Source organism: Mobula hypostoma, chromosome 25, assembly GCF_963921235.1.
Source record: "Mobula hypostoma chromosome 25, sMobHyp1.1, whole genome shotgun sequence".
NCBI lineage: Eukaryota > Metazoa > Chordata > Chondrichthyes > Myliobatiformes > Myliobatidae > Mobula > Mobula hypostoma.
This window is the reverse complement of record NC_086121.1, coordinates 32597763-32610932: the sequence shown is the minus strand read 5'-3', so window position 1 is coordinate 32610932 and position 13170 is coordinate 32597763. Positions and strand designations below refer to the sequence as shown.

The following is a 13170-nucleotide window of genomic DNA, read 5'->3' as shown; positions in this document are numbered from 1 at the left end:
AAAGTGTTGTTGCAAGAAAAGTATATCCGTAACACAAGGCATACAGCAGAGCATCAATTTCCTAAACATGCTAAAAGTAAAAAAAAAGAGTAAAACTCTCCCGTAAAACAAAAAGTGTCAGTTAAAAATAATCTGTAAAAGTATTTCACTCTTGGTATAGATTAATAATTTTCGTCCGAGCGCGAAGAAACTAGATTCAAAGCATACAATGAAATCACTTCATTGGAGATCCATCATGCTACTTCATCTCTTAACATGACCTGGAGTAGAGCAATTGGTCATAATACCCCAAATGAAATAGTGCTGCCAACCTCCTGAAGACATTTATAGAACCAGCCTCCAAAACTACCACAGAGTACCAAATATGCTGGAAGTTGTCATACTGTACGTAAACCACTTTATATGGGCATATACGATCAGAATAACATATACAAAGATAATCTATCAGTTGCTGATTAGCCCTCCTCAAACATACCCTTCAATGCAGGCCTAAAGAAGTGAAATACCACAGCTCAAAAAAAAGGTGGAAAGGATTTTTTCTATAAAAAAGCAAATCTACATAATTAAAGACCTGACTCATGCTTAATGGATCATGCTTAAAATTGCACCATTTTGTTTGTTGTTCAAATTCATGCCTATTTCTCCATAATACAGATTGGAAAGTTCTGTATAATTTATTAACGTTTTCATTGATCCCAAGGCCCCACTCCTAGAGCTGTGAAGGTTCTTCCAGGTTTCTGAATGTCTCGGATCAGGAATATTCAAGAAACAATTCAAGTGTATTTGTTAAAAAAAAATAATAACTGACAGCAACTAAATGAAGAACATAAACAAAAACAAAACGTGTTAGGTCCAGCACCCAATTCAAATGAATGGGCTGCATAAGATTTGCTGGCTGTGGCTGAAGTAAGACAGAGGGCCCAAGACAACTGAGCTCTACCCTGTATTCATTGCTGAGTCCCACAAGAGATCAAATGCATTAACTGAGGCATAGGAAGCAAGTGTACAAGGGGGTGCTTGAACATCATTAGTTTGAACACAGCTCAAGTCCGACATATTGTTATTGTCGCAGATGCAGCTGCAAAAAAAAGTGCAGATTTATGAGCATGCTGTCAAGACTGCAAAATTTTAGCTATGAGGAAGGATCCTTGAACAACAGGAGGTTGAATGGGGACTTAATTGAGTATATAAAATCCTGAGAGCCCCATATATTATAAATATGAATGACTTAATTTCCATTGGAGGGCATTTCACAAAGAAGGTGGAGGAGTTGAGGAGAGTTGAGAAAAAGAATTTTCCCCAAAGCACGCTATGGAGGTTGGAACTCATGGTCTGAAAAGGTGGCAAAGACAGAAACTTTCACATTTAAAAAGTATCCCTGTGTACATTAATAGTCATGAAACACCGGGTACATATACTGGTATGGAATGCAATACCAAGTTGAGGTGCCCTTCTTCAATCAAATCTGCTTCCTAACTTTACTATGATAAAACAAAAACACAACAATCAGACACACTGCATCCATTCCCATTTTAGATATAACATTAAAAAAATGAAACATCAGCTGTCACTATTTTCTCAGGTTTTCATATGTCTCAATCCATTTTGCAACTTAAGTAACAAGAAACTGGACTTTCTATGCTATCAACAAAAAGGAGCTTAAAATAAACTGAATGTTATTAACAAACTTTAAGGTTACATATATAATCTAGAACTTAAATGTCAATATTGTAAGTCAGATTAAATCCATAATGATTGAATCTGTTTATATCACAATTTCCACTATAACTCACTACAAAATAGTGAGCTCAGTCATCCCGATTTCTCTTAGATCTATGTTTCCCATATGCCAGCTATCTTATTGATTAAAGAAACATTCAGCTATATGGTCACTTCAGCCACAAATACAGTTATTTAATTTCTGTTGAGTAAATTAATTGAGCAAAAAAAGTATGTGAACCTTTAACCACACGTTTCTAACCAATGGAAGTCTGTACTTCATTCCATTTATCATCACAAATGTTTCCACAAAAGTAAAACTAAAAACTTTGTGCAAGCTAAGAATTTCACATACTCAAGTAGCAATACACATCAACTTGAAAGTCTTCTGGGGTAAAAAAAAACAAGTTTACACACCACTCTATTATTAAGCAACATTAAAGCCTTTTTTTAAAACCTCAAAACCACTTTCCTGCAAAAAAAAATCTCAATTTCCTTGATTCACTAATAGCTAAAAATCTCTTTCTTTCTGTCTGGAACATACTTAGTGAATAGCCCCAAATCTTGTTGGATAGAAAATTCCAAAGCTTTACTACTCACTGAGTGAAAATTTTCTTTATCTTCCTCCTGAATGGCCAACCTCGGTTTTGAGATTGTGATCCCCGGCTAGAGAAAATATCAACTTCACTTCTACCCTGTCAAGTTCTGCGAGAGTAATCCTGTGCAAATCTTAAACCATAAAGTTTTCAGGCTGAAGTTTTCTTCTGGAGTTGCTGCCATTTGAATGAGACATTCAGCAAAGATCATTGTTTCTCAAACAAGATATAAAAGAGCTATGTCACTTTTTCTACATATTCATCAAATTTTACTTGCAATCACACAGCAACATTGTGATATGATGATTAAATGGTGTACTGGTGCAGCATGATGCAACTGACAGAATTTCATTTACGTTTGCTGCAATCTCAGTCCTAACCTTGAAAGCAGATAACAACAACTTGGTTTCACCTTCATCCTCAACAAATATGAGGATCAAAATACTGAAAAATCTAAATATTGCTCTGTGCAGCTAAACTGCACCCACATAGAATTCCACTGCTATGTAAATGAATGAACTACAGAAATGATCACACAAAGTATAACAGCAGAAATTTTTTAATGCAGAAATCATGCAACAGCTCAAGTGTAGCCAAATATTTACTGAATTAATTGATTTAAACAAATGAAATTCTAACTATGGGGTACAGTCAGCCCCAAGGAATTTATCTACCAGGAAGTCTGCAGATGTGTCTGCATGCCATGTGACAGTGACTGTGTCACATGACTGTTAAAAGGTGACACACAATCCAACAGTTGAAGTCCCTTATTCAGTTCAGTAAAACGCTATTTGGCAGGAAACCAATGCCTGAGGTCTGAGCATGCCCAGTTTCTACTATAGAGACTGGCTGAGCATTTGGGTGGCAGCCTTAACATAGGCCTAACAAAACTTTTCCAAGAACATAATATAATATCATCCTCCATGCAAATTGATTACTTTGAACTCTATAAATTATATGGCATGAAAGTATCAAACAACTAATTTTAATTCAATCCAAGATGAAAAATGAGACATTGCTTGTGACACATATCCAGCACAAGAAATTAAATACAATAAGATAAAAAGAAAAATATTAAAAAGGAAATTCAACACCAGCACAACTCTACAAAACGTGTACTTCTGTGCACCCTGTCAAGAATCTAGTGCTTAAATCCAAACCACAGTTGTATCTCCATTCATTATCCCCATTAAGGCAACAATATCACAGCAAACCACTGAATCATCCCTAATAGCTATAAACTTGGCTGAAATGAATCTCTTTCACAGTCTTTTTTTTATAATTTAAAATGCAATTGTACCAAAGTACACTTTTATTTCAAAACATTACGATTTATTCAGAAAATTTACAAAACATTGCTTTCCTTACCACTCTAGGAAGGATTATCAAAACACACAACTGTAATACCGATTTCTACGAATATCAAATTAAAACCATAAATCAGAAAAACAATTAAACATAAATAAAACTGAAATCATCACTACACTATAATAATCAAAATTCAGCTTTGGCAATTTAACACCCTTCGTTTTGATCGGGCCTTTGTCGCCAGTCCAGTAACGTGAAAGGCACACGTTTACATTATGAAACATTCCCCAAAAAGAAAATGAAAACGGTCAGACACCGCAACCTATATACAGAGAGACAGGAATCCTGAATATGAAATATGATCCATACAGAAAACTCACTAAATGTCGTTGCACAGAGCAAGTAATTGCGTCCATAATGCCCATCTGACACCTTTTTGTAATATAAAAACCTATATAAAACACGTTGTAAATGTAAATTAGACCTGTGAGCTATCCAGCTGCAGTTTTTAATGGAGAGCCGCAAATCGGAGCTGCAGGCTGACTGCAGTAGAGTTGGTGTGTCAGTAACCGGCATTTTCTGAAGACGTGTCATGCACACACGATCCTTAACCCCACCACAGCTTTTTTTAATAAACAATTTCCCAACAAAAAAAAAATTGCAGGGAAATATTTTGCTTTCAAGCCACATACCAGCATATGAAAAACGAAAAAAAAATAAGAAACATTCTCACAAGCTCAACCAGAAATATATAATCTTCACCAGGGACCCTATCCTTCACCGGCTCCCCAGTAAGAGTTCTTTTTCCCAAAAAAAATGTAAGCGAGACTTTTATTTCAAACACTGTAAATATATAGATAGATAGATAGATATCTGTATGTGTAGCTACGTTTTATGTGGATGGGGGAGGGGGGCTCAAAAACAAAAATCGAAACAAGATTGCTCTCGGTTCGTCGTTGAGACCTTTTCCCCCCCTTCTCTCACACTCCTTCCCTTCAATCAACAATCTTTAAACCATCCCAAACACAAAGCAACCCCTTTCCAAACCATTTAAACAAACCCTTTTCTCAGAAACAAAATCTTAAAACCTTGAATCCATCGGCACTTGCAACAAGTGCCCAGAAACCAAACAGACCTTAAGGTTTTAGTTCTAAGCCTATTGTGTCAACGCTACCCGGCTCCTAAAAAAAATACCAACATTAGTTTACAAAAAGGTAAAAATCCTCTCAGTTAAGTTACTTTTTTTTGGATTATATAGCGATAAATTGAATGTTTCCCAAAAAGTGAAGGATACGAAGCAGGCTGTTGTAGTCCTCTTATTACAGGCTGTGGTTTGGCTTTCTGTGGTAAGCTCATTTCAGGCTGAAGAAGACAAAAAAAAAGAAAAACCAGGCGGATTTTGTTGTATAGAGACAGAGAGATGTACCTCAGGGTGTCCTCCCTCAGAAGGACGTTTCCCACGTGAGTTTACCTGCAAATCACAAAAATAATAGCATTGGTAGATGGCCCAGAGTGTGAACTAGCAGCAGGACTCGTCCTTAGAGTGAAAAAGTCAGGCTTTAGGACGGATGCAAGCGATTTTTTACACACAAACCAACATGGCGAACCAAGCCGCTCTCAGTCCGAGAAGACGGACGCCCGGCAGCCGTCGGCAACTTCCGGAAAACTTCGGTGCCGGCTGCACGGTAACTTCCGGAAAACTTCGCTGTCGGCTCTTCGGTAACTTTCGGAAAGGTTCGGCTCCCGGTCTTCGACTATTTCCGGAATCGTACTGCCCTGCAGCTAAACGCAGCGATTAAACATCTGGACAATTCCTGTTTCCCTCTTATTAGATTTCAAGGTTATTACATAGCAAGGTGTACTAATTATGTATAATAGGAGTAGCAGAAATTTCCAGTCCACGTTCATTATTAGCAGGAAGAACTTGTATCGTACATGTTTGGAACATCCCAGATGAATAGTAACATCAAGCAAATTAACGCTGTTTTTTCTAAACAAGAAGAAGATGGGACTGAACAGAAGTGGATGAACTTTTTTTTTCAATTCAATTCACTTTATTTTCCGTGAAGAACTTCGTTTGTGCAGTTGTAAGGACAACAGCACAACACCACACTATGTATAGTTAAACACAGTATAAAATACTCACAATAGATAATCAAAACTAAAAACTAATGTATGTAATTTAAAGTACAAATACAGATAATAAAACTGACTGTTTTGCTGTCAGAGGCGCTAGGCATTGTACATATTCAAAATGGGGTGTTGAGGTGAGTGGAGGAAGACACAAAACTGGATAAGGCGCTTCTAGTGCTGATGGGCAGGGACCTGTAGTGGCTTCCAGATGGCATGAGAGTGTGTTATGTGTGAAGTGTATGTGTAATGTCCTTTAATATTTGCTGAGCCTTTATTGTCCGTCTCTTATGGATTCTGCTGAGTGATTCTTGTTCCTGGCCAATGATTTTACTACTTATTCCGGCAATTCTGTTGAGTGGGGTGAGGCTGATAGTACTCATTGCTCCGAACCATGCCATGATGTTGTAGGTTAATACTGATTCAATGAAGCATTTATAAAACCTCTGGAGAATCAATGGCTGGACCTGAAGTTTCCGCGTCTTCCTAAGGAAAAATAACCATTGTTGGCTCTTGGAAGGTATCAGCCCATCATTAGTATTAAAGGTGATTTTGTTATCCATAGTTGTGCCAAGGTACTTGTATTCTCCAACACACTGTATCACCTGGCCACTTAATCCCTGGGTTGGGACTGTATACTGTTGTTTTCTAAAGTCCACTACCATTTCCTTCATCTTATTGGGGTTCAGGTCCAGATAGTTGTTTGTGCACTATCCACCAAATTTACTGATTTCTTCAAGAATATCTCAATTATACACACATGATTTCACTCCACTTTCCCTGAGCTCTTCCTTGACTCTTAACCGGTGTGATTTCACCTGGAGTTCAAAGTTCAAAAGTAAAATTTATTATCAGAGTACATACATGTCACCACGTACAACCCTGAGATTATGTTTCCTGTGGGCGTACTCAGCAATCTAACTGTAAACAGGATCAATGAACAACAAACTGTGTAAATGCAAATACAAATAAATAGCAATAAATAACGAGAGCATGAAATAACAAGATAAAGAGTCCTTAAAGTGAGACCATCGGTTGTGGGAACACCAGAAATAGAATGAGAGGAGTTGTTCAAGAACCTGAGGATAGTAACTGTTCCTGAACCTGGTGGTGCAGTCCTGAGGCTCTTGTACTTCGGTAGGGATTTTTGATGATGGATGATGGTCTCTGTGGCTTTGTTTCATGTCGATGTACTCAGTGGTAGGGAGGGCATTATCTGTGACGTACTGGGCCGAATCCACTACCTTTTGTAGGATTTTCTGCTCAAAGGCCTTGGTGTTCCCACAGCAGGCCTGATCAAAACCTGGCCTGACTCTCAGCCCCATGACTACCAGGCCTCTCAGCCACAATGCCCAGACATGGCCTCAGTCCCCAAAATCAGATGTAAATTTTATGAAATTGGTTGTAAAAAATAGAAATTTAAAAAAGAACAAATGTTAAATGGGACTGCTTCTTTTCACGTAATATGTCAATGATTTGGATGACGAAATTGAAGGCTTTGTGGCCAAGTTTGCAGTAGTACAAGAATAGGTGGAGGCGTATGTAGTTTTGAGGAAGCAGGGAGTCTGCAGAAACACTTGGACAGATTGGGAGAATGGGCAAAGAAGTGGCAGATGGAATATACTGTGTATGGTAATGTACTTTGCTAGAAGGAATAAAAGCATAGACTATATTCTAAGCAGGGAGAAAAATCAAAAATCAGAGGCGCAAAGGGACTTGGGAGTCCTTGTGCAGAACTCCCTAAAGGTTAACTTGTGGGTTGAGCTGCTGGTAAGGAAGGCATATGCAATACTAGCATTCATTTCAAGTGGACTAGAAGCTAAGAGCAAGGATGAGATGCTGAAGCTTTATAAGGCATTGATTTATAAGGTACAATACTTGGAGTATTGTGAGCTGTTTTGGGCCCCTTAATCTAAGAACTGATGTGCTGCATTGGAGATTGTCCTGAGGAGGTTCATAAGACAGATTCTGGGAATGAAAGTGTTAACATATGAAAAATGTTTGATGGCTTTGGCCTGTACTCATTGGAGTTTACAAGAATGAGGAGGGAATCTCATTGAAACCTATTGAATATTGAAGGGCCGAATAGAGTGGATGCGGAGAGGATGTTTCCTATAGTGGGTGAGTCTAGGACAAGGGGGCACAGCCTCAGAATAGAGGGACGCCCATTTAGAACAGCGATGAGAAGGAATTTCTTTATAGAGTGGTGAATGTGTGGAATTTACTAGCACAGATGGCTGTGGAGACCAACTCATATTTAAAGTAGAGGTTAATATGTTCTCTGGTTAGTCAGGGCATCAAAGGTTATGGGGAAAAGGCAGGAGAATGGGGTTGAAAGGGATAATAAATCAGCCATGATGGAATGGCGGAGCATACTCAATGGGGTGTGTGGCCTATTCCACTCCTATGCCTTATGGGTTTATTGTTTACTTTGGAGTAAAATTATTGTTGTTTTATTGAGATACATTTGGAAACTGTGGTGTAGTGGTTGCCATGCAGGAGTAAAGTTAAAAATTAGTTGGTTAAAAATATCAGTGCATCCAGAAGCCAGCTAAAATTAAAATGATCCTAAGTAAAAGGTTGTTAATGTAACTCAGAAAAAGTCAGATGGGTATAGCATAGCTCGTAAGTCTACTTCCTCACAGTGCTAGAGATCTGGGTTTAATACTGACCTTGGGTGCTAGCTGCTCTCCTGTAACTATATAATTTTCTTCCAAGTGCTCATTCCCTCCCACATTACAGAACATAAAACATAGAATAGTACAGCACAGTACAGGCCCTTCGGCCCACAATGTTGTGCCGACCCTTGAACCCTACCTCCCATATAACCCCCCACCTTAAATTCCTCCATATACCTGTCTAGTAGTCTCTTAAACTTCACTAGTGTATCTGCCTCCACCACTGACTCAGGCAGTGCATTCCACACACCAACCACTCTCTGAGTGAAAAACCTTCCTCTAATATCCCCCTTGAACTTCCCACCTCTCACTTTAAAGCCATGTCCCCTTGTATTGAGCAGTGGTGCCCTGAGGAAGAGGCACTGGCTATCCACTCTATCTATTCCTCTTATTATCTTGTACACCTCTATCATGTCTCCTCTCATCCTCCTTCTCTCCAAAGAGTAAAGCCCTAGCTCCCTTAATCTCTGATCATAATGCATACTTTCTAAACCAGGCAGCACCCTGGTAAATCTCCTCTGTACCCTTTCCAATGCTTCTACATCCTTCCTACAGTGAGGTGACCAGAACTGGACACAGTACTCCAAGTGTGGCCTAACCAGAGTTTTATAGAGCTGCATTCCTAGGCGAGTAGGTTGATTGGTCACTCTAAATTGCCCTAAGTGGATAGGTAGTTGGTAGAATCTGGGGAAAATTGACGTGAGGAAATTAAAAATTAAATTAATACCAACTTATTATAAGTGGGTGGTTGAGTTGAAGCCTGAAAGGCCTGTTTCCGTCCTGTACGGTTCTATGACTCAATAAATAATTAATACTCATTCATAACTGTTTTCCTCTGTTACTGGGAAAGTGTACGTGGAGAGGACAGTAAATGAAAGGGTTATTTTATATATTTGGGGAATTGAGACTTAAGAGACATGATATTATAAGCTCTCGAGGAGAAGTAAACTGATTATTCGGAGCAGCAACGCTTGGCATAGAGGGTAGAGCAGGCACAGCATAGGCAGACATGCTGACGGTACTATCACGTAATGGCAGCATGTACAGGCAGAGGTTAAACTTCACCTGTAATGGAAGAGGAGACTGCTATCAAAGAATGAGTATGTCAGATGACAATAGCACCTTCAGCCTTTGGGGAGCAGTCCAGCTGGAGCTACTGACTACAAGTACACGTGGGTATGAAAGTGACCATATAACATCAGTAACACACACAAAATGACGGAGGAACTCGGTGGGTCAGGCAGCATCTATGGAGAGAAATAAAGATTCGACGTTTCAGGCCTTCATCAGGACTGGAAAGGAAGGGGGAGGAAGCCAGAACAATAAGGTGGAGAGAGGGGAGGATTTCACAAAATCTTTTGCATTTTTGACATAACTTCAACTTTTAGGATTCCATCTCTTCCTGAGCAGAGCTCATCTCCCAGTTAGCTACACAAATTATAGAATTATAGGCTGGAGTCCATTTTGCACTTCGTATTCATGCAGAACAGAAGTGGAACCCTCAGTCTATCTATAAGTTAAGGCTTCTCAATGCTCATCCAGAATATTTTCGATATGTGGTAAGAGTTACTGCCTGTAGCATCCTTCAAGGCAAAGCGTTCCAGATCCTTACAACAGGTTTAAAAAAAAATTCCTCAATTCCCCTTTGATTCTTCCACCAACTAATTTAAAGTGTTGTCCCCTCGCTGACAATCTTTCTGCTAAGGAAAATGGATAATTCTTTTTTATCTTGCTTTGACCTCTCATAGATCTTCAGTTAATCTCCATGGTTCCAAAGAAAATAACTCCAGTCTCTCACCATAACTATAATTCAGCATCTGCAGATTTTTTTGATTTTCCTTACAAACCTTTGACAATTCTCTAATGTTATCACATCCTTCCTCTGGTGCGGTAATCAGGACTGAGCACATCACTCCAGCTGGGGCCCAACTAGTGTTCTATTTAGTTCTAGCATGACTTCTCTCATTTTATATTCTATGCCTATTCCAACTTCTCACTTTCCCCTGATCTCCTGGGTTTTTACTTTCTTAATCAATCAGCCATGTACATCTGTCAAACATCTTGCTAAGATCCATGTGGAGTAATCAAATGAACTACTCTCATCAATCATTCTTGTTAATGCCTCAGAAAATTCTATCATATTAATTGGGCGTGTTGTTCCCTTATCAAGTCTATACCAACTCTCTTTGTCAGTGTATCTCAGAACCTTTTTCAATATTTTGCCCAGCACTGATGTTAAGTTGTCCTGATATTGTTACCTGTTCTATGTGCTTTTTTAAACAATGGCACCCAGTTGGAGGAGAGTCAGTTCCTTTGACAGCATCCCAGCCACTGAAGAGTACTGAGGATAATGGGCCTTGCAGTACATCATCTCATGCTTCTTTTGCGAACCTAGAATACATTCTACAAAGGACTGGTGATTTACTCCTTTATAAAATGTGGTCTACCATCTTTACATTTTCTTTCTTCAGCTTTATATTTTCCAAAAAAAATCACATTCTTCCTCCATACAGATACTTCTATCTTCAATATAGACAAATGCAGAGTATTAATTGGAGACTTAACATACAGTATATCTACTGCATCCATATAGAGGTTACTATTTCAATTTACAATTAGATGTAATCTTAGCTTTATTATCACCTTTCCTTTTGTGTTTGATGTAGATTGTAGTTTTCCTTGATTGGGCTGTCAATGTTTTTTTTTCATGCACACTTTTGCTTCTGAAGAATCCTATTAAAACTTGCCTCTGCTCCTCCACATTCCCCGCTTCCTTTAATGTTCAGCCATGGGTATTTGTAACAAGCTTTCCTGTTGTGACTTATTATTCCCTGCAGATTCCTTGACATCTATGGGGGAAATTGTATTTGGAAGTTCCTCCTCTTCTTTTGTTATGAATTCATTTGATTAGGATTTTCACTACCCATTGTATTAATGCCTTACATTGTCTAAATATAAAGTAATAGTTTCTATTAGATGTTTGCTAAATCTTACCCAACCTGGCATAATTATTCTTACCCAAATTCAAATTCCTAAATTTTATCTATCTTTTTTCCTTTTCCAAAACAATGCTAAATTTCATGGCTGCCTCAAATTTCTTCCCTATTGATAATTTTTTTATTAGTTCAGATTGCATATTGCAGGTACATAAAGTCGTCTTCAAACATTTCAAGATTCCTGTATTTTCTATATCCTTTACTCATCAACTATTCCAGTTAATGTAACCATCTTGTATTTTTAATGTCTCTTCCTTCAGTTAGTCCTGACGGAGGGTCTCGGTCTGAAACGTCGACTGCGCCTCTTCCTATAGATGCTGCTTGGCCTGCTGCATTCACCAGCAACTTTGATGTATGTTGCTTGTATTTTTATTTGCGTTTTTCAACAACTAGCTGACAAACGTACAATTCTATGCCCTCTTGTTTCTTCTTTTAAACTCTCCTGGTCTTATTTGTTGATCTTTCCAGCATACCATCTCTTCTTACAGGTATAATTGTTTTCTTAAACAATATTGTGATATAGATCTTTTGTCATCCCTCCCCCTCTATCTTGTACACAGTCCAGGAATATTCAATTCCCAGTCCTGATCACCTTTAAGCAATATTGCAATATGATAATTCAATATTTCAGCACGATATCATACTTCTGCAGATCTCTCAGTTCATAGTCATAGTCATAGTCATACTTTATTGATCCCGGGGGAAATAGGTTTTCGTTACAGTTGCACCATAAGTAATAAATAGTAATAGAACCATAAATAGTTAAATAGTAATATGTAAATTACGCCAGTAAATTATGAAATAAGTCCAGGACCAGCCTATTGGCTCAGGGTGTCTGACCCTCCAAGGGAGGAGTTGTAAAGTTTGATGGCCACAGGCAGGAATGATTTCCTATGATGCTCTGTGTTGCATCTCAGTGGAATGAGTCTCTGACTGAATGTACTCCTGTGCCCACCCAGTACATTATGTAGTGGATGGGAGACATTGACCAAGATGGCATGCAACTTGGACAGCATCCTCTTTTCAGACACCACCGTCAGAGAGTCCAGTTCCATCCCCACAACATCACTGGCCTTACGGATGAGTTTGTTGTTTCTGTTGGTGTCTGCTACCCTCAGCTTGCTGCCCCAGCACACAACAGCAAACATGATAGCACTGGCCACCACAGACTCGTAGAACATCCTCAGCATCGTCTGGCAGATGTTAAAGGACCTCACTCTCCTCAGGAAATAGAGACGGCTCTGACCCTTCTTGTAGACAGCCTCAGTGTTCTTTGACCAGACCAGTTTATTGTCAATTCGTATCCCCAGGTATTTGTAATCCTCCACCATCTCCACACTGACTCCCTGAATGGAAACAGGGGTCACTGGTACCTTAGCTCTCCTCAGGTGTACCACTCTAATTTTCAAAATCCCCTCTCTTAAAGGCAGCACCACCAGTTAAACACTGCCAAACATTTTCTTTCTTTAACAAATAATGGAATGCTGGAAGAATCCAGCAGATCAAGAAGCATCTGTGGAAGCAAGAGGACAAAGTTGATATTTCAGGACTGAGAGGGAAGAGGAAAGAGCATCAGTTTATATCAGTGAGATGGAGGTGGTAGGATGGAGTCTGGTAAGTATAGGTTGAACCAGACAGAGGAGGGGGACAAACAAGAGAAAATCTGCAGATGCAGGAAATCCGAGCAGCACACACAAAATTCTGGAGGAACTCAGCAGGTCAGGCAGCATCTATGGAAAAAAG

At 39.0% G+C, this 13170-nt stretch overlaps 1 protein-coding gene across 13 annotated transcripts in view; it reads right to left on the bottom strand.

Annotated features, from left to right (window-relative positions):
- The window catches only part of LOC134337823 (eukaryotic translation initiation factor 4 gamma 3-like), a 306969-nt gene extending 301704 nt beyond the window's left edge, over positions 1-5265 (bottom strand). For 9 of the 13 annotated variants that reach the window (XM_063033102.1, XM_063033098.1, XM_063033106.1 and 6 more), the window contains exon 1: positions 4918-5265. In XM_063033102.1, the coding sequence (XP_062889172.1) occupies positions 4918-4979 (62 nt within the window). In that variant the 5' untranslated portion in view covers positions 4980-5265. Of the gene's footprint in view, positions 1-4107; positions 4164-4917 lie in introns of those variants that run through there. The other 4 variants (XM_063033111.1, XM_063033110.1, XM_063033097.1 and 1 more) reach the window with 3 other exon arrangements.
- Between the last annotated feature and the right edge of the window lie 7905 nt (positions 5266-13170).